At 39.7% G+C, this 21,637-nt stretch overlaps 1 protein-coding gene across 1 annotated transcript in view; it reads left to right on the top strand.

The window, feature by feature from the left end:
- The window catches only part of tmem131 (transmembrane protein 131), a 194,419-nt gene that overhangs the window by 80,587 nt on the left and 92,195 nt on the right, over positions 1-21,637 (top strand). Inside the window, exon 5 of the mRNA XM_073044097.1 lies at positions 21,369-21,492. Coding sequence (XP_072900198.1) covers positions 21,369-21,492 — 124 coding nt within the window. The remainder of the gene's footprint in view (positions 1-21,368; positions 21,493-21,637) is intronic.

Raw genomic sequence — 21,637 nt, 5'->3', positions numbered from 1 at the left:
GAGGTACACTGGGGCCAGTACATTTTGGCCATTAAACACCTGCCCCAAATAGCTGAATTTTCATGGAAATGGGTTTTTAAAAAGTATAAAAGACAAACTAAGTAACAAATTATGTATTTAAATGAAATACGGAACAAATTAAAACACTATCAATACTATTATAATACTATAAAATTTTATTAGTTGCTAATAATTACCAGTTGAAGAATTCATCCAGTGTACATTGGTATAATCTTTTCATTGACTGTAACTGAACAAAATCAGCACAAACACCTAGTATAGATAATGGTCTGCCTTCATACAATGCTACCAACAGTTACATCCTCCAGATCTTCATTTTCATTGTAACATTCAAGATTGTCTATACCTTCAAATTCTTTGTAGTTCCTAACTTGTTGAAGTAGTGAAATCAGTGAGCAAAACAGTCTGAATTGTCTTCGCTGCTTATTTCTTACCAACTACAATGCTAAAGATCACTGCGTTTTAAATCACAAGCACACACAACTGAAGATACTTAATAACAGTTTGCTGGAAGCAAGGTGCAATGTCTAACATCCACACAATTGTGTGCATCTGTTGCTAGTTAGAAACTGTTTGGTAATAGTCTCCTGCCCTGATTAAGCGGCATAGTTTAATAGCCAAATAAACAAAGGCAATCCTGGCTATTTTTTGATTAGTTTTTGTTCTTTTAAGAGATAAACTTAGAAATCTACAGCACATTACAGGTCCTTTGGTCCACAATGTTGTGCTGACCATACAATCTACTCTAGAAACTGCCTAGAATTACTCTACTGAGTTGAACCAATTAACCGTATTTTAACATGGATGTACTTTGAGACCAGTGGAGGTTATAAAAGGTACATTATAAATATAACTCGGTGTTAAGTTAGCAATCTAGTGCTTTTGATGTGAGAAATTTAATTTTTAAATTCTGAGATGTAGTCTACCATGTATTTCAATCAAATGTAATTCGTGCATACAGCAAGATCTGTCATCTTCTCTGCCTGCTTTTCATGCAAAAGTGCAGTTTAGTTTGCAGTGTGGTGTTCCAGCTTAATCTCTGCATATGATAACATTCTAGTTCACTGAAAATATGATTATCTGTAGATACTAAGAAGCCTTTGCATTCGATTCAGAATGAACATTGTATTTCCATTTCCCATGCATTACTCTGAGTTCAGATAATGTCAGAGAGATGCAGCAAGTTTAACATTATGATTTTGTTTTTGTTTTAGCTCTTTCTTACACATTGTCCATTAGAGTTAATACAGTTTAGATTAGCACGTTCTAGAAACTGTTTTCTTGGTTTCAGAAGCAATTTGTATTTGATACTGAAGAAAACCTCAGTCATGTGGAACACAAAATAAACTGAGCAAAAGATACTTTTTTAATATTGCCCGTTACATTTTATAATCCAGATATGATTTGAACAGCGGCACTGATTCTTCCAGTAAGTCGATATAATTGGATTTATGTTCATCTGGTTTTTGTTTCCTGCTTTTTTTTTGCCAGAAATAATGAAACAACATTTGGGAAAACAAATACATTGCTGGGGAATTTGTTGGTGTTATGGTTTAAACTCTACTAGAAGCACTGTTCACTTTAAGCCTCGGATGAAGCTTTTACATGCTCCAGTGACTGGAGTGAAGAGCTGCTGAAAATATGTGGGCTGAATATACTTGAGCTATAGTCAGAGCTAGTAAACTGTCAATTTGTTGGTATGGTTTGAGAACAAACGCTGAGTTCATGGTCTCAGCAACTGTATAAATAAGCCCTTAAGTTTGCTCATTTCTGGTTATACATGATGCACCTGGAATATAACTTCCTGCATCAATTAGCATCTTGCTCTGTTTTATTCATTTACTAAAATAGCTGTTCGCAACTTAACAGTTGACAGGCTTAATTCCGCCTCTTTTGAGATAAATGGAACATTTTTGTACAAAAGTATCAAAATTCTGAATATTTTAATAACATGCAAGTATGACTACTTTTATTTAAGTCTTCAGTACTAGTTGCTGAAGCTTTTGGAATGACCTTGGTTTATCATTGGTTAAAACACCGACAGTCTTATAGCTGGATACAAGAAACCTGTAATAAAAGAGATCTCTTAAGTGTTTTTTAAAATGAATGAATTTTTTTAATGCTTGTGGTTAAGATGACGCTACCGAACGTGTGTATGACAGCTTCCTGGTAGTCAAAAAGCTAAGAAATCTGACTAAACACGTCATTAAAAATACCTTTTCTAAGGTAAATTGTGTTAAATTATCTCTGCAGACAATGAAGGGATGAGCAATGGCAAGGCAAGTTTGGGGGATGAATGGATGCAGATGGAGTCCTGATGCCAGTATAGCTGACCTGGGAGCAAGGTTGAGTCACTCTGGGTGTTGTAAGGAGATTCAATTTCAATGCTCATACAACTGGCTGGGGTGTGAGGTTGCATTGTTCTGGGCGCAGAGTTGATTTAAAGAGCTTGAGAGCAGTTTTGAGCTAGGCAACAAAATCTAAGCTTAGACCAAGTCGCCTGGCAGTGTGGTGTAGGCCTGGGGTCTTTCATAGCAATGGTGCCTGGGTCCTAATGTGAAGTATGATGTGCTGTTTAGACATTTAAATGCCAGTCCAGATTGGAGGCGAGAGCTGATTTCGCTTGGTCTCCACAATGTTCACCCCTCTATCCAGGGCGTGGAGCCTTTTGTTGTTCTGTCATTGGGTCAGTTTAAATGTTGCCCAGACTGAAGATGGTGTTGGTTGAGACGAGAGCTGATTTCGCTCATTCTCTGTGGTGGTCACTGAGGCTATGAAGTCTGGCCTGGCTGCTGTGCTCTGTGCCCACTAATATGATGAACTTATAAGCAAGTCTTTGGGCCTACTGCAGGCAGCTCAAGGGTTCAGATCTGAGGACTCATTTTTGGTTTGGAACACTGTTCGCTTCGATTGTTTGGGTGGCTTGTACTTTTTCTTTCTCTTGCGCATTGTGCGGGTTTTCGATTTCTTTTTATTTTTTTCTTTAAGTTGGGTTCTTTGAGGTTTATTGCTTTGTTACTACCTGTGAGCAAGCAAATCTCAAGGTTGTATAATTTATACATCCTTTGATAATGTTCTTGAATCTTGACTACATTAGAATAGCTATCTCAGTGACCAGGGAAACAACAACTGGGTCAAAGTCTCAGAATTGTTCCTTTTACTCACTGTTCCATGCATTTCCAGTGCTATTTCTGGGCACATCTTGTTCCAATGACAAGAGACACCCAGCATAGAGGGCACCAGCATGCTGTTCAGTCAGAAGTGGGAGCTCCTGGGGTTCTTCAGCATTCAGTCTGACTATGAAATTTCACACGAGATCAGTACTGACTGTTCTCCCTCTCCTGATCAATCAATACACTTTCATGTTGACCATTTGGAAAAGTGTTGATAGCAGCAGTATTGCAGAATGTACTCTGGTGTTACTTTTTGACTCTTTAGAAGGGCATAACTCATTCTGTGGCGGTGGCAGGTAGAGAATCAACAAAGGTTGTGATGGAATTTTCTGGAGCATTGGATGATGGGGGTAATTCTGTGACTGACCGTACCTTCAATCTACTTGTTGCAGATTCATCTACGTTGACAGTGTTAGAAGAAGTGTTAGCCGCAGTGCTCATATATGCCATTTTATTTTTGCTACTAAGTCAAGTTCTCACAGTAAGGACAGCTTCAGTGCAAATCTAGCAATTCAAAACCATACATTGAGGCCAGTAGATTGTCAGCAGCAGCAGAACTGTTCTTGTATGATCAGTGGTTTGTCAAATACCTTACTGTCCCAGGCCCATCAAATTGTGCGTTTTTTAAAAAATAAAGATATTATTAGTCTGCTCTACCATTGAATAAACCCATGGTTTATCCAGTCTTGGCCTTAGCACCTCTTTCTTATTTCTCACCATATCCCTTGACTCCTTTGCAGATTAAATGTCAGTCATTTTTTCATCCTAAGTATATTCAGTGACTCCTGCTCCATGGCATCAGGAACTCCAAAGATCTGTGATTCTCTGAAAGAAGATGTTCTTCTTGCTCGATCTGAAATGGGCAACTTGGTATTTTGAAGCTGTGTTACCTCATTCCAAATAATCCTATGAGGAGAGACAGCTTCTCAAAACCCAACTGTCAGTCCCCCTTCAGAATTTAGACTCATTAAATTTGCCCTCATGCTTTACTTTTGAACTCCTTCATTGCAGGCATAAACCTAGTGAACCTTGTCCCTGTCTGCAATGTACACATATCCTTCCAGTTGAATTTTCTGTAATGTGCTATCTGCCAGCTTCTTTGCATTCATTTTAACATGTTTGTTAGCCAGTAAACAAATTACAAGTAGGTGGCAGATTGTGTCCTTGTCACAATTTGCTGGATCTTTGTATCTAAACCAAATTTGACAACTGTACTCTTGATCCATTCAGCCAAGTTATCAGAGTAGATTATAGTTGGTTGAAGCCCTAGCTTTGATCCCCTGTCGCAACCCACTAGTTATTAATTGCTAATCTTGAAAATCCATTTATTATTGCTTATTTGTTTGGTGATGACCTCCCCCCACCAAACCCATGTCAGTATGTCACCACTGATCTTGCACTCTCAGCTTGTAAATTGATTTTCATATGGAACTTCATTGAATGCCTTGTGAAAAATGAGCACAGTAAAAAATGTTGCTTCTGTAGTGCTGAGGACATGTTCCAGCCAAAGCAACTCCTAGTCAATCATAAACATGAGATTTTTCAGATGCTGGAAACCCAGAGTAACACACATACAAATGCTGGAGGTCCTGATGAAGTGTCTCAGTGCAAAGCTTTAACTCCTTATTTCTTGCCATAAATTCTACCTGACCTGCTGAGTTCCTGCAGCATTTTGTGTGTGTTACTCCTCTGGCCAAGCTGTCCCTCTACAACTAGAACAATACTGACAAAAGGAAAGATCGTCCACAGATGCCTTGTTCACGAATATTAAGACAAATCCAACCTGGTTATCTGATAGCTGAATAGCACTTCCCTCAAAATGATAGATTTTGTCTCTGGTACATATATATTACTTACTAGAATTTTACTCACTTGCTAATGCTCAGTTGGGCTTGTTTTGGAATCACTGTTCCAAAGCTCTCTCATCACTGTGAATGTGTATCACCATTCCTTTTGTCTTGAATCAAAGCCTGGAGCTCCGTACCTAATCACACCTGGTGGCATGTTCTCCATGTAGTTATTCAAAAAGGTGACTCACCAATGCTTTCAGATGACTGGATGGGAAATCAATGAGAGAAGTTGATAATTTTATTTCCCTTGTAGAGGTGAACCAGTATTATCAAAATTCTGTATTTGTTAATACTGATAATCATCAATTGGGTGCATTTTATTTCTGCAAAATAATTTACTAATAATTATCTTCATACCAAAGAAATTTACTACTGATATTAAGTTGCAATTATTACCAAATTTTTACAGTAAAGTTTCTTTGTAGAAGTACACAATTTAAAAAAAAGTATTAGTTCTGCTTTTGAAAAGTGCTGGGATAACCACAAATTTCCTCTTGAATGTTTTAAAGATTGAGAAAGCAGAAATAAATCTAATTTTACAAATTCTCTTCTAGTTCCTATAATGTAGTCATGTTTCCAAAAGTCTTGAGTAAACTCGAGAGCTACAATTTTATGCTTTGACCTTAACAGCTTAATAGTGATATTTAGAGCCTTAAATTGTTAGTATTGCACTTAATAATGTATTCAATCAAAGAGCATGGTCTAAAATACATATAAAGGAAATATTGAAATGTTTTGTCCTCGTTTTGCTGCAATTTTTGTAGGAGGCTGGAATGTAACCAGAATTGGGTGTGATCCAAAATGCTTTGTGGTTAGTTATACCATTACTGGTGAACTAGAGATATAACTAGGAGTATTTCATACTAAGAGCAAATTAAGTGTAATCTGGTAGTTAATGCCTGCAATTTACATCCGCTTACTGTCAGCTGTTTAAACCCAATTCATATTTATAATATTTCTGTTGAGATCTTTTGAGTTTCATATTAACAGCTCTGCTTTTGTGTATTGGCTCTGTCATCAAATATTAATGCTCTTCAAGAGATACATGCTGGTATTGGTTTAGTTACTTCTGAATCAGTGCAGGTCTTTCCTATTGAACTGACTGGACACTTGGTGCTTCAGTGGACAGTTGGAAAAAAGAAAATCTGAACAATTTTGGGAAAAAAATGGAAAAGGGAGTTTAGAATAGTTAGCTATGGCGAAGGCCCGTGTATTTTAATGCATAAAATTCTAGTATCAATAAGGAAGAATGGCAAGCCTTAAATTTAGCATGCAGCTTGCTTACCGGGAAAATCTATTTTGAAATATAGTTGAGCCAGGGGTCATTATTCCAGCTTTTCTAGAATGATATAAATATTGTTGATTCAGCAAACTGGTCTAAGTTATAGTATTGCAGTGCTATAACTAAAGGCAAATGAGTGAGTGCACAGCCCCATGAGTGAATAATCCTTTAAAAACTTGATCGAGGAATAGCATGACATGCCAACTAAAATTTTTTTGAGTGCCAGTGTTGAAATTCATTGAATCCAGTAAGGTCTTTACTGAAGGGTTACTTGCATAAAATGTCACATTATTTACTGATAAATTATGCAGTGAGAGGTTTCGTTCACTCGTGTCTAAGATGTAGAGTCTAGCCACTTGACCCTGATAGGCACTAAGTGCCTGGTTGAATCGGCATGCATTTGTCTAAAATAGTAGAGATTTATATCAAGATGTGTCGTGTGTCATACCCGGTGTACTCATTATTTTAAGTACGGTAGTCAGTTGAAGCAATCACTGTGGACTCAAGTGTGTAATCAATCTGTCCTATCATTCCTCCCTCCCTTATCCACACCAGCTTTCTTGGTGAATCAACAGTGAATATGATAATCTCATAATTGTTCCCATTGCACATTCCAGGCCAACGTTTATCTTATATGGAGAAATAAACTTGTATTCAAAATGTATCTGACACTGTTATATGTAATGCCATTTGAAAATTGTTTCCTTAAAACATTTCCTGCAAAAATATTTATAAATCAACACATCTAGTCTCTGAATAATTAGATAATGTTTCTATGCTTCCAGAAGTATGCCCAGTAGCTACTGAGGATATCGCCGCTAACATCTTTGATATATCTAAATGTTATGTTTTTCAGACCATTTATTAAGCTTAAGATGATTTTGTATAAACAATAGCCATAAAAGGAATGGAGTTCATGTACATGGCAGACTGATCTTTTCAGCCTTGAGGCTAAGCCAGTAGTTAACATAAAATGCAGCGGATTCTGGTCAATTGGGACACATCGGGACGAGTACCAATACATTTTGACTCAATTAAGTGGCTCCCCGTTAGCTGAAGTTTCATGGAAATAGTTACAAAGGTATACAGATGACAAACTGCCATTTAAATGAGGAACAAATTGTATATTTAAATGAAATACAGAAAAAAATTAGAACATTACCAATGCTACAGCAGTACTACAAAACCATACAAGTTCCTACTAGTTATGGACAGAGGAATTCATCTAGTATACACACTGACGCTATTTAAGAACCGTATGCCTTCTTAACCACAGAGTCAAGCTGCACAGCAGCTTTGAGTGTCCTATGGACTTGGACCCCAACATCCTACTGATCCTCCACACTGCTAAGTGTTTTACCGTTAATACTATACTCTGCCATCATATTTGACCTACCAAAATGAACCACCTCACACTTATCTGGGTTGAACTCCATCTGCCACTTCTCAGACCAGTTTTGCATCCTATCAATGTCCCTCTGTAACCTCTGACAGCCCTCCGCACTATCCACAACACCCCCAACCTTTGTGCCGTCAACAAATTTACTAACCCACCCCTCCACTTCCTTATCCAGGTTATTTGTAAAAATAACAAAGAGAAGGGGTCCCGGAACAGATCCCTGAGGCACACCACTGGTCACCGATCTCCATGCAGAATAGGACCCGTCTACAATCATTGTATCCACCTCCACCACAGTCACCAGCAGTGCATTACATGCACTCACCACTTGCTGTGTGGAAAAACTTGCCCCTGACATCCCCTCTACCTACTTCCATACACCTTAAAACTATGCACCCTCATGTTAGCGATATTAGCCCTGGGAAAAAGTCTCTGGTTATCCACATGATCAATGTCTCTCATCATCTTGTACACCTGTGAGGTCACCTCTCAGCCTCTGCCAGTCCAACAAGGAGAAAAGGCCAAGTTCGCTCAACCTATTCTCATAAGACAAGCTCTCCAATCCAGGAAATCTCCTCTGCACTCTTTCCATAGTATCTACATTCTTCCTGTAGTGAGGTGACCGAACTAAACACTGTACTCCAGGTGGGATCTAACCAAGGTCTTGTATAGCTGTAACATTACCTCACAGGTCTTGAACTCAGTCCCACTATTGATGAATGCCAACACACCTTAACAACACTGTCAATCTGCGCAGCAGTTTTCAGTGTCTTAACGACATGGACCCCAGGATCTCTGATCCCTCCACACTGTCAAGAGTATTAACATTAAAACTATATTCTGTCTTCACATTTGACCTACCAAAATGAACCATTTCACACTTATCTGGGTTGAACTCCATCAGCCCAGTTTTGCATCCTATCGATGTCCCACTGTAACTACTGCCAACCCTCCAGACTAACCACAACACCCCCAAACTTTATCATCAGCAAACTTACTAACCCATCCTTCTACTTCACCCAGGTCATTTATAAAAATCACAAAGAGAAGGGGTCTCAGAATAGATCCCCGTGGAACACCACTGGTCACTAACCTCCATGTAGAATATGAACCATCTACGACCACCCTATGCCTTCTGTGGGCAAGCCAATTCTGATCCACAATACAAGGTTCCCTTGGATTCCATGCCTCCTTACTTTCTCAATAGGCCTTGCATGGGGTACCTTATCAAATACCTTGCTGAAATCCATATACACTACATCTACTGCTCTACCTTGAGTCTCATCTTCAAAAAATTCAATCAGGCTCGTAAGGCACAACCTGCCTTTGACAAAGCCATGTTGACTATTCCTAATTAAATTATACCTCTCAAAATGTTCATAAATCCAGCCTCTCAGGATCTTCTTCATCAACTTAGCAACCACTGAAGTAAGACTCACTGGTCTATAATTTCCTGGGCTATCTCTACTCTCTTTCTTGAATAAGGGAACAACATACGCAACCCTCCAATCCTCCGGAACCCCTCCTGTTCTCATTGATGATCCAAAGATCATTGCCAGAGGCTAAGCAATCTCCTCCCTCATCTCCCACTGTAGCCTGGGGTACATCTTGTCTGGTCCAGGTGACTTCTCCAAGTTGATGCTTTCCAAAAGCTCCAGCACATCCTCTTTCTTAATGTCTATATGCTCAATCTTTTGAATCTGCTGTAAGTCATCCCTACAATCGCCAAGATCCTTTTCTGTAGTGAATACTGAAGCAAAATATTCATTAAGTACACCTCTGCTATCTTCTCTGATTCCATACACACTTTTCCACTGTCACACTTGATTGGTCCTGTTCTCTCAAGTCTTATCCTCTTGCTCTTCACATACTTGTAGAGTGCCTTGGGGTTTTCCTTAATTCTGCTTGCCAAGACCTTCTCATGGCCTCTTCTGGCTCTCCTAATTTAATTCTTAAGCTCCTTCCTGCTAGCCTTATAATCTTCTAGATCTTTATCATTACCTAGGTTTTTTTTGTTTGAACCTTTCGTAAGCTTTTCTTCTAGACTAGATTTTCAACAGCCTTTGTATACCACTGTCTTGTACCCTAACATCCTTTCAATGTCTCATTGAAACGTACCTATGCAGAGCGCCATGCAAATATCCCCAGAACATTTGCCACGTTTCTGCTGTACATTTCCCTGAGAACATCTGTTCCCAATTTATGCTTCCAAGCTCCTGCCTGATAGCTTCATATTTCCCCTTACTTCAATTAAACACTTTCCTAACTTGTCTTTTCCCATCCCTCTCCAGTGCTATGGTAAAGGAGATAGAATTATGATCACCATCTCCAAAATGCTCTCCCAGTGAGAGACTGACACCTGACAAGTACAGCCTCTCCTCTTGTAGGCTTATCTACATATTGTATCAGAAAACCTTCCTGAACACCCCATCTGAACCCCTCGCTTTAGGGAGATGCAAATCAATATTTGAGAAATTAAAATCTCCCATGACAACAACCCTGTTATTATACCTTTCCAGAATCTGTCTCCCTGTCTGCTTGATGTCCCTGTTGCTATTGGGCGAGCTGTATTTTAAAAAAAAACCCTGTAGAATTATTTACCCCTTCCTGTTTCTAATTTCCACCCACAGAGACTCCATAGTCAATCCCTCCATGACTTCCTCCTCACTGCAGCTGTGACACTATCTCTGATCAACAGTGCCACGCCCCCATCTCTTTTGCCTCCCTTCCTGTCCTTTCTGAAACATCTAAAGCCTGGCACTCTTAGGTAGCCATTCCTGCCCCATCAAAGTCTCTGCAATGGCCACAACATCATAGCTCCAAGTACTGATCCACGCTGTAAGCTCATCTGCTTTGTTCATGATGCTTTTTGCATTAAATTAAGTGGCTTGGTGTCCCAAATAAGCAAAGGGAATCCCAGCAATTTTGATTGGTTTTGCTCTTTAAGAGTTGTCATAAATATGCAACTGCACTGATGAACTAATGAACCAATTAACCAGAATCCATTATATAGAATGGGGATAATGTAGTAAGCATTCATTTCATATGTGGGGTGATACAATAAGGAATATAAATAGGACTGGAATAGGCCTATTAACCTTTAGAACCTGCTGTATTCTTCAGTAAGGTAATATCATCAATTTTATTTGTTTGTTACTCACAGACCCATAACTTCCTTTCTATCTGAAAGTCTGTTAATTCCAGTCTTGAACATATTTATCAAGAATCAGATTTATTGTCACTGATGTATGTCATGAAATTTGTTTTGTGGCAGCAGTACAGTGCAAAGGCAAGAATTGCTGTAAATTACAAAAGTAGCACGAAAAGGGAATGATGAGGTACACAGCCATTCTGAAATAAGATGTGGGAGGGGAAAAAGCTGTTCCTAAAATGTTGAGTGTGGGGTTTAAGTCTCCTGAACCTCCTCCCTCATGGTAGCAACAAGAAGGTAGTATGCCTTGGATGATGAGGGTCCTTAATAATGAACTTGCTTTCTTGAAGCACTGCCTCTTGAAGATTGCCTCAGTGATGGGAAGGGTTATGACTGCGATGGAGTTCGTTGAGTCTGCAACCCTCTGCAGCCTCTTTTGATCCTGTGCATTGGAACCTCCATACCAGTCTGTGTTGCTGTTAGAATGCTCTCTGCTGTACATCTGTGGAAACTTACAAGTATCTTTGGTGACATTATAAATTTCCTCAAACTATGAATAAAATACTGCAGGTAGTATGTCTTCTTCATGATTACATCAATGTGTTAAGCCCAGGATACAATGTCTGATACGTTGATGCCTAGGAATTTGAAGCTACTATACTTGCCTCTCAGTGACCTCTGACCACTGACCTCTTAATGAGAACTTCCTCTTCCCGTTGCTGAAGTTTGCAATCAATTCCTTGGTCTTGTTGACATTGAGTGTATGGTTGATTGCAGTACATCTCTACCAACTGAACGGCCTAACTTCTTTATGCCTTCTCATCGCCTTCTGAAATTCTGCTAATAACCGTAGTGTCATCAACCTGGCGTGTACAATTTTATGGCTTAGAATTCGACAGATTTGCAATTCTCTGAAGGAAGAACTTCCTCCCTTAAATGGCCTACTCCATATTCAGATTAATTGCCTGTAAATTTTGTTTATGCAACAGCTGGACACTAGCCCCCAGTATGGCCACTATGACATTACATTTATAATGAATGCATTAGCAATCTTTATCAGAATCTGCATACAGAAGGGAGATGAAAAATTTTGCTGAGTGGTGTCATAACAGCAACCTCTCTCAGGATGTCAGCAAGACCAAGCAATTGATTGAACACTTCAGGAGAGAGAGAAAAACAGAGATCCATGAGCCAGTCCTCAGTGTGGAGGGTCAATAACTTTAAATACTTGGGTGTTACTATTTCAGAGGACCTGGATGTAAATGTAATTGCAAAGAAAGCATCACAGCACCTCTACTTCTATAGATGTGTAATGAGGAGTGTATTGATTGGCTGCATCATGACCTGATTATGGGAACATCAATGCCTTTGAACAGAAGATCCTACAAAAGCTAGTGGATTCAGCCTAGTATATCATGGGTAAAGCCCCCCCAACCATTGAGCACATTTACATGAAATACTGTCGTAAGAAAGATCACCACCACCCATGTTGTGCACTTTTCTCACTGCTGCCGTCAGGTAGAAGGTACATGAACTTCAGGACTTGCACCCTGTAATTTTGATGGTGAGGACGTGGATGTGGTGAGGACCTTCATGTACTTGGGAGTATCCCTGAATGACAGACTTGAGTGGAGTACCAGGTTGTTTATAAGAAAGGCCAGAGTTGCCTCTACTTCCAAGGGAGATTAAGGTCCTTTGGAAAATGCATACATCTCCTTCACATGGTCTACCAGTCTGGTGGAGCAGACTCGATGGGCTGAAAGGCCTGATGATATGCAAAGGGAGGAGGAGTTATAGGCAATGAGCAAAGAAGAGGGTTAGATTAATTGGAAGTCATTGGCAGGTGTTATGGGCAAATGGGCATTAACTTTTTATTACACAACTTGAGGACAGATGTAAGAGTAAAGGTGACTTAGTACAATTGAAATAAGGGCTCTAGTGAGACCACAGATGGAATTTAAAGTTCAGTTTTGGTCTTCTCCAAATAAAATATATTTTCTGCAGTAGAAGTCCAGGGAAGATCCACCAGACCATTTTCTGAAATGGTGGGCTGCTCAATGAAGAGAGACTAAATAAGACGGACTGTATTTGACATTGAGTAAATGAACCATGATCATATTAGAGGGTAGAGGGTTATGGGTAACCCTGCGTAATTTCTAAAGTAAGCACATGTTCAGCAGAACATTGTGGGCCAAAGGACCTGTATTGTGCTGTAGGTTTTCTATGTTTCTATATTGAACTGTACGTAAATTTTTGAGGTTTTCGCAGGGTTGATATGGAGAACATAATGTCTTGAAATAAGGAGTACGCTATCTGGAACTGAGGTGAGGAATTCCATTGCGAAGTGCAACAAATCTTTGTAATTCTCTCCCTGAAAGTGTGTAGAGGCTCAGCCTCAGCCTCTCATTCAAAATGAAGCCATTAGAGTTTACGGGCAAAGTTGGATGGGAGAATGTCATGGAAGTGAAAGATCCTTCTGTAGAAAGGCAGAGCAGAATGGTCAATGACTTTTATTTGTTCCTTTGTAAAGATTGGGGCTGAAGAAGTTTTTTCACTAGCATTTATTTTCACTTAAGGCTGATTTATACTTGGGTATCACATCTATGCTGTAGGTACTGTGTACCCTACGCTGTACCCTATGCCATATGGTGATGTGCACCTCCCCAGAAAAGTAACTCACGCATCACGGTGACGCAGATCGCAACAACTGTGATTGCTTGGTAGCATTGCATTTCCTCCTATGCATTTCCGGTTGCTTCTTCTCCGCCATGTTTGTACACCAATGTGAAACAGATGAACCAAATCGTCAAATCTACCTGCCGACATGCGAAAATGTTTGAAATGCATTTCCTCGTCCATGTCTCTCGCAAAGAAACTCAACACAGTGGCATAGAAACCTCACCGCCAACTAGCATTTTGGCGCACACCAATACATGCTTGCTACAGCGTAGAGCGACGCAGAAGTGAAAATCAGGGTTACGGCGTAGGCTGCTGCATTACCCATACGCACAAGTATAGATCAGCCTTTACTCTAATCTTTCACAGCACTGTTGGGCAGCATCAATTTCCAAATCAGATATCCCTCTCTACCCAACTCTCTACTTTCTGATGCTGAACTGCATATACAGAAACCATTGCTGCATCTTAACTTGAAATATTGCATATACCCACCACCCTCTGTACTCATTGTCCTAGGTTTGCTTCTGATTAAGTGGCTTACTTTAAAATTAAATTCTTCCATAGCCTTGCCCTTATCCTCAATCTTCTGCAAAACATGCAAAGGCGCTCTGCTCTGGAATTTCCCTTCTAAATCTCTTTTCATCCCCTTTAGGATTCTTAGAACCAACTTTTTAAAGGAAGCTTTGTTTATTTGTTCTGTTATCTCCTTGTATGGTTTGCTGTCGAATTCAGATGCTCATGATAGTTTCTTTTGAATTTGTACTATGTTAATGAGGATCTTGCATGGAGTATAATATGTACTCAATTGCCACTTTATTAAGTACAGTACAGTCGGCCCTCCTTATCCGTGGGTTCTGCATGCGTGGATTCAACCAAGCGCGGATTGGTAAAACCCGGAAGTTCTCTCCCCAGCACTCGTTGTTTGAGCATGTACAGACTATTTTTTCTTGTCATTATTCCCTAAACAATACAGTATAACAACTGTTTACATAGCATTTACATTGTATTAGGTATTATAAGTAATCTGGAGATGACTTAAAAGTACAGGCAGTCCCCGGGTTATGAATGAGTTCCATTCCTGAGTCAGTCTTTAAGTCTGATTTGAAGTCGGAACAGGTACATCCCTTATTATATAGCGTCAGTTAGTCAAACGTTTTTCTTAGTATATAGTACATATTTTACCTTTCTATGTATATAAAACACTTAAGAAACATGTGTGTTTCAATAATTAAACCACTGCGTTGCTTAGTAATAATTGTAGCTTTCATCGGGGCAGGGCCTTTCACATGCTTCATTAAAATTGTTCCGTTTGCTGACCAACATAGCCTAATGCTTTTCCGATGACCGATGGTGTTTCACCTCTTTCCAGTCGCTTTATTACTTCCACCTTATTTTCAATCGTGATTATTTTCGTGAACAGAAACATTGCAGATTCAGAGCTGCACCGCTGGGTCCACCGCATTGAGGCAGGTTAAATAAAGTCCGGGGTTCCGCTGGGTCCTAAAGACCACCGCACTGAGACAGGTTAAATAAGGGACTTGAGCATCCACGTTTTTTAGTATCCGCGGGGGGAGGGTGGTTTTCGGAACCAACCCCCCGCGGATAAGGACGGCTGACTGTGCACCTGCTCATTAATGCAAATATCTGATCAGCAATCACGTGGCAGCAACTTGGCTGTCAAACGAATGCACACGAGGTCAAAAAGCTCAGTTGTTATTCAGACCAAGCAACAGAATGGGAAAGAAATGTGGTCTAAGGGACTTTAACTGTGGAATGGTTGTTGGTAGCAGATGGGGTGGGCCGACTATCTCAGAAACTGCTGATCTCCTAGGATTTTCATGCACAAGTCTCTAGATTTTACAGAGAAGGGTGTGAAAAAAAAGCAAAAAAAATCTTCCAGTGAGCTGCAGTTCTGTGAGTGAAAATGCATTCATTGTTAATGAGGGAGATCAGAGGAGCTGACCAGACTGTTTCAAGTTGACAGTAACTCAAATGACCATGACTTGCTGCAGTGCTGCGCAGAAGAGCATCTCTGAATGAACAGCACATCGAACCTTGAGTGCATGAGTTACAGCAGCAGAAGACTGCACCATTCCTGTACGTGATAGTAGCCACGAAGTGTAATTTGAAAACTAGAGCCCATTTTCTTATGTAAGATGGATTTTCCACATGATGTGTATCTGGGGAGGAAGAATCTTCAGAAGACTTATCAGTTCTCGTTAAGAATTGTTTTGTGTGAGCAAGTGCACTTTACTGGTTTAATTTTTTTTCATCCCAGCAGAGCCATTATGCTCATCTCCAAGGTGAACAGGGCACAAAAATTTATATATCGATGCTGTGGACTTTTTCCCAGAGTCAGTTGCTGATTGAGGATCCCTCGTGTTGAACAGCTGTGATATCATTCATTTGGCTGTACTTCCGTTTGCACAGGAATTCTCAGTCAGTTCATTTCTCAGACACGGGTGGGAATACAGAAAAGTACATTTTAGCCGATAAACATTTTACACATGGTGAAGTGAAGACTGAGGTATGCACAGAAGTAGAAACTGGAATATTATGAATTGTTTTCAAATTATATAATTGAATAACTATTGACATAAATTTAGCCTATTTAGAGCTAAGATTTTGCTAAGCAGTGAATTCAAAAATAGCCATGCATAATAAACTTAATATTTTCACAGTATCGTACAGAGAGATTAGGATGTAGATTTGTACAATTCATATAAAATCACTGATTACTTTTGTAGTATTGCAGACTACAATTAAATGTGTGAAATAGTGCTGAGTTATCACCATGAATTATTAGGCTTTCTGTATCCATCTGTACAAATATCATTGTTTAGCCATGTAATGTTGGTAAACACTGGAGATTATTACAACCATTGAAGCTCGTCTTTCACCTGCCATAATTAGGATCTCCTCTCCACAATTTGAGCACAAAACCTCGGCTGGTAATCCTGTGAGGTACTGTTTAATCCTATCAAATATAATGTAGCGATCCTTTCTTGGCAGAAAGCAAAATTAACACCGGGGTTCAAAAATATCAGATCATTATAGTCATGATAGTCATGTTGTTGTTATTTATCCTTATTGTGTTTTAATTTCAATAATGTAAAGTTGTTGGAGAATGAATATTGGTAACATGGTAAAACAAGTCCAAAGTTGCAACTACTAGCTGTTTCCCAGTTGATTTTAGTCATTACTGTCTCAAAATCGGTTAAAAGTTGATGTGTCTTTTCTAGTCTATTCATATGTTAAAATATGTATGTAATATATAATAGAATATATGTATACAAGATTACAAGTTACTGGAGCAGAATTAGTCCATTTGGCCTATTGCATCTGCTCTACCATTTCATCATAGCTGATCCAGTTTTCCTCTTGGCTCTAATCCCCTACCTTCTCCCCATATTGTTTCATGGCCTGACTAATCAAGAATCTGTCAACCTCTGCCTTAAATATACATAAAGACTTGTCCTCCACAGCTGCCTGTGGCAATGAATTCCACAGATTCACCACTCTGGCTAAAGAAATTACTCCTTATCTCAGTTCTAAAAGAATGCCCCTTTCATTCTGAGGCTGTGTCTTTTGGTCTTAGACTCTCGCATCATAGGAAATATCCTCTCCACATCCACTCTGTCAAGGCCTTTCACTATTGAATAGGCTTCAATGAGATCACCCCTCATTTTTCTGAATTCCAGTGAACACAGGCCCAGAGCCATCAAACACTCTTCATATGACAAACCATTCGATCTGGAATCATTTTTGTGAACCTCCTTTGAACCACCTTCAGTGTCAGCACATCATTTCTAAAATAAGGGGCCCAAAACTGCTCTCAGTACCTCACCAGTGCTGTAAAAGCATGCAATTTCTGTATGAAGTACAGTCGCCCTCCTTATCTGCGAGGGATTGGTTCTGGGGCCCCTGGCGGATACCAAAAAACGCGGATGCTCAAGTCCCTTATTCAACCTGTTGTAATGCGGTGCACTTTAGGAACCAGCGGAACCCCAGACCTTATTTAACCTGTCTCAGTGCGGTGGACATTAGGACCCGGCGTTAGAGCTCTGAATCCGCAGTGTTACTGTTCATGAAAATAATCATGATTGAAAATAAAGTGGAAATAATAAAGCGATCAGAAAGAGGTAAAACACCATCCGTCATTGGAAAAGCGTTAGGCTACAGTCGGTCAACAATCGGAACAATTTTAAAGGATAAAGTGAGAAAGGCCCTGCCCCGATGAAAGCTACAATTATTACTAAGCGATGCAGTGGTTTAATTATTGGGTTTTGGGTTTTTGATCCTCCACATTAACCAGACATGGATGGTGAGCGTGCTCGGAAGTGGTCTGTCTCTGAATCAAACTCGGGAACTTCCCGAGCCCGGCGCTGAAACATACGTTCTTAAGTGTTTTATATGCATAGAAAGGTAAAATATATACTATTTTCTAAGACAAACATTTGACTAACTGACGCTAAGTAATACCGGATGTACCTGTTCCGACTTACTTAGTAAGAGAAATTCCGATTTTTTTCGCTCCCGATCCACAGTACATCCTCCTGTATACTTTAAATCATCTCTAGATTACTTATAATACCTAATGCAATGTAAATGCTATGTAAAATAGTTGTTATACTGCATTGTATAGGGAATAATGACAAGAAAAAAAAGTCTGTACATGCTCGAACAACAAGTGCTGGAAGAGCACTTCCAGTTTTCTCGATTCGCGGTTGGTTGAATTTGCGGATAAGGTGGGCGGACTGTAATTAAATGAAATCAAGGCACACATTAAATACAGTGTCTACTTGCTATGTAACTTGAATCCAGTTCACTCCTGCTGAAATGATTGCTTCACCCATTTTGCCAAGCAGAATGAAACGATAAGTGGAGAAAAATTCTCTTCCAAGCTTAAAAGGCATACAGTTTCTCGTGTTAAAGCTTGTATCAAAGAACAGTCTGTAGTAGGCCACCTGGCTTCTAGAATATATGTCCAAGCTAAGACGGACTGGATAGTTTACTACAAACTTCAGCCTATCAGGATTTTATTTGGAAGAGGTATGCTAGTACTAATATTATAAATAATTCCGTTGTTGTAGATTAGCCCTGAAATTATTAAATGTGAGGAGTGAAATTAATAGAAAACCTTATGCCATTGTAGTTCTTGATCCAAATTTTGTTTGTATCTGTTTAATTTGAATATATGCCTCAGTTTAAAGTACTGCTAGGTATTACTTTAAATTATTTCTTCCCTCATTTCCACTTCTTTAAGTGTTCTGATTGCTATTATAGGAAGATTATTTTGCCTCTGGAGAGAGTGCAGAAGAGGATGCTGCCTGGATTAGAGGGCATGCACTACAAGGAGAGTGTGGACCTACTTTGCTTGTTTCAAGTGGCAGAGGTTAAGGAGGGATCAGATAGAGGCTTGTGATTATGAGAGGTATTGATAGAGTCGACAGCCAGTCTCTCTTTCCCAGGGTTGAAATGCCTAATACCAGAGAGCATGCTTTTAAGGTGTGAGGGGTTAAGTCCAAAGGAGATGCGCAAAGCAAGTATTTTTTTTAGTGGTGGTGGCGGCAAACACAGTAGAGGAGTTCAAGAGGCTTTTAAAAAGGTTCCTGATTATGTAAGGAACATTGTGAAGGCAGGGTGAATTAGTTTACTTGGGCATTTGACTACTAACTTAATTAGTTCATAACAGTATTGTGAGCCAAAGGGACTGTTCCTGTGCTGTTCTGTGTATATTCAAGTACAAGTTTTGGCAGAAAGTAGAACTGTTCTTGGAACTCCCGCCAATGTAGCTTTGTGAGCCAGCTGCTAAGATATGAGAACAGCCTGGCTGAACCTCCAGTTTTCTAAAATAGAAGCGTGGAGGTTCTCCACGCCTGTCCAGCGTGCTGCCAATTCCATCCCTCACCGCCGCGCCCCCCTCCCCCCCAAACAATGTTGACTGAAATTTAAATCTCTTGCCATGTTGCCATTAAATGTGTCCTGATTTATGGTGTTATGATTTGCACAAAAATGTGACAAGTCCAGGCATTACTGAAATGCTAAGTTAGAACATTCATGTAAAATGTAACTCTTCATTTAAAGGTTGTGGATAATGGTGAGTTTAAAGTAGTCTAATGTTTATATGGCAATGGATTTCATATCTACACAGAGTTTAGTTTTGGATTATGATGTGGATAAGTGGTGAAAGATGACCTGTTTTAAAATTTCAAATGTTGAGTTTGACAGAACTATTGTGATGTCAGATGTTTGAAACTGAACAGGACTGTTCATAGTCTTGGTGTCATATTTGACCACTGAGCTGCCTATTTCCACTTCTGCAACAATGATTGATTGTAGTTTCGAGTTGTTTATTTGCTGCTAAAACCCTCAATCATGTTTATTACCTCGCAACTTGGCCATTCCAACAAATGTTCACTGTGATCCCCTTCAGCCCTTTAATCCTCCTCGCTTCAACTCTGGCACCTGAGCATCCTGAATTCAGTTGCAAAGACCCCGATCTCAGAAATTACCTTTGGATTTAGCTACTTTTGTAATTTTTCCTATTCCGTGCCATCCCCTCTCCCTTTCCTCACTTGCAGACCCCAGTCAGTTCAAATTGACAGGATCTACTCCACAACAATGTCTCCTTCACAATCACCATCAACACAAATTTATACTTGCGACTGTGAGTGTAAGCATGGCTCTAATGCCATATGTAAGTTTGCTGACAGCACCATTCTTATTGGCTGAATCAAAAATGGTGAAGAATCAGTATATGGAAGGGAAATTTAAAATCTGGCGAGTGATGCCACAACAATCTCTCACTCAGTGTCAACAAGACCAAGGATGTGAGTATGATCTTCAGGGTAAAAACACTAGATGCCCTTGAGCCAATCCTCATCGGGGATCAGAGTTGGAGAGGGTCAGCAACTCTAAATTCTTTGGTGGTGTTATTTCAGAGGGTCTGTCCTGGGTCTAGCATGTAAATGCAATTACGAAGAAAGCACAGCAGTGCCTCCATTTAGAAGTTTTTGAAGATCTGGCATGTCATCTAAAACTTTGAGAAACTTCTATAGATCTGTGTTAGATCTGTATTGACTAACTACAGCACAGCCTGTAATGGAAAGATCAATGCTCTTGAATGAAAAAGCTTACAAAAAGTAGTGGATACAGCCCAGTCCATCATGGGTATAGCACGTCTACATGGAGGGCTTTCGCAGGAAAACAGCATCTATTATCAAGGCACCCACCATCCAGGCCATGCTCTCTCCTTGTTGCTACAATCAGAAAGGAGGTACAGGAGCTTCAGAACTTACACCACCAGTTTCAAGAACAGTTATTACCCCTCAATCATCAGGCTCTTGAAGCAGAATCCAGTGATGGAGTAGAGTCCTGGTACATTCATTTATGTAGGAAGTAAAACGTGATTTTTAATGTTTGAGGTTAAAACATTTATCAAGCCTTGTGACTCTATCCTAGCCTTATCTCCTGCTACAACCTATTTGAGCTTTCTGGGGCAGGACTCGGTGGTATGCACACTGAGACACAGTTGCCATAGAGACCTTGGTATCTTACTGCCCATCTCTGCAAATGAGATGCCTAGGCATCTGTAAAAGGTCGTTACAATTGTAAGAACCATGGAGGGGTGTAGTGTTAGGATAGTGGCTTAGCTGAAGCAAGTACATTTTGGTCTTTTGTATTGAAAGATATTAAATTTGATTTTAAAAGTTATCAGCTGTCAAGTGAGCATGATTTCAGTACCTGTTCTTCATATACTAACTAAATCAGTCATGCAAAATATTGATGCTAATTGTTTATATTTTCACAGGCCAGTGGGAATGCCAAAAATGGAGAAAGTATACTTGCACAACCCCAGCACAGAAGAAACAATCATATTAGTATCGATATCAGCAACAACATCACACTTTCATGCATCATTTTTTCAAAATAGGGTGAGTTCTAATTGCAATTGTTAAAATGGCTACAAGGTGCCCACTGTAATAATATGCTTATCAGCAAAGATTTCTGCAACACACACAAAATGCTGGTGGAGCGCAGCAGGTCAGGCAGCATCTATAGGGAGAAGCACTATCGACG

Source organism: Hemitrygon akajei, chromosome 4 (genome assembly GCF_048418815.1).
Source record: "Hemitrygon akajei chromosome 4, sHemAka1.3, whole genome shotgun sequence".
In the NCBI taxonomy this organism is placed as follows: Eukaryota; Metazoa; Chordata; class Chondrichthyes; order Myliobatiformes; family Dasyatidae; genus Hemitrygon; species Hemitrygon akajei.
The sequence above is the reverse complement of the archived record's forward strand: the minus strand, read 5'-3'. Positions and strand labels throughout refer to the sequence as shown.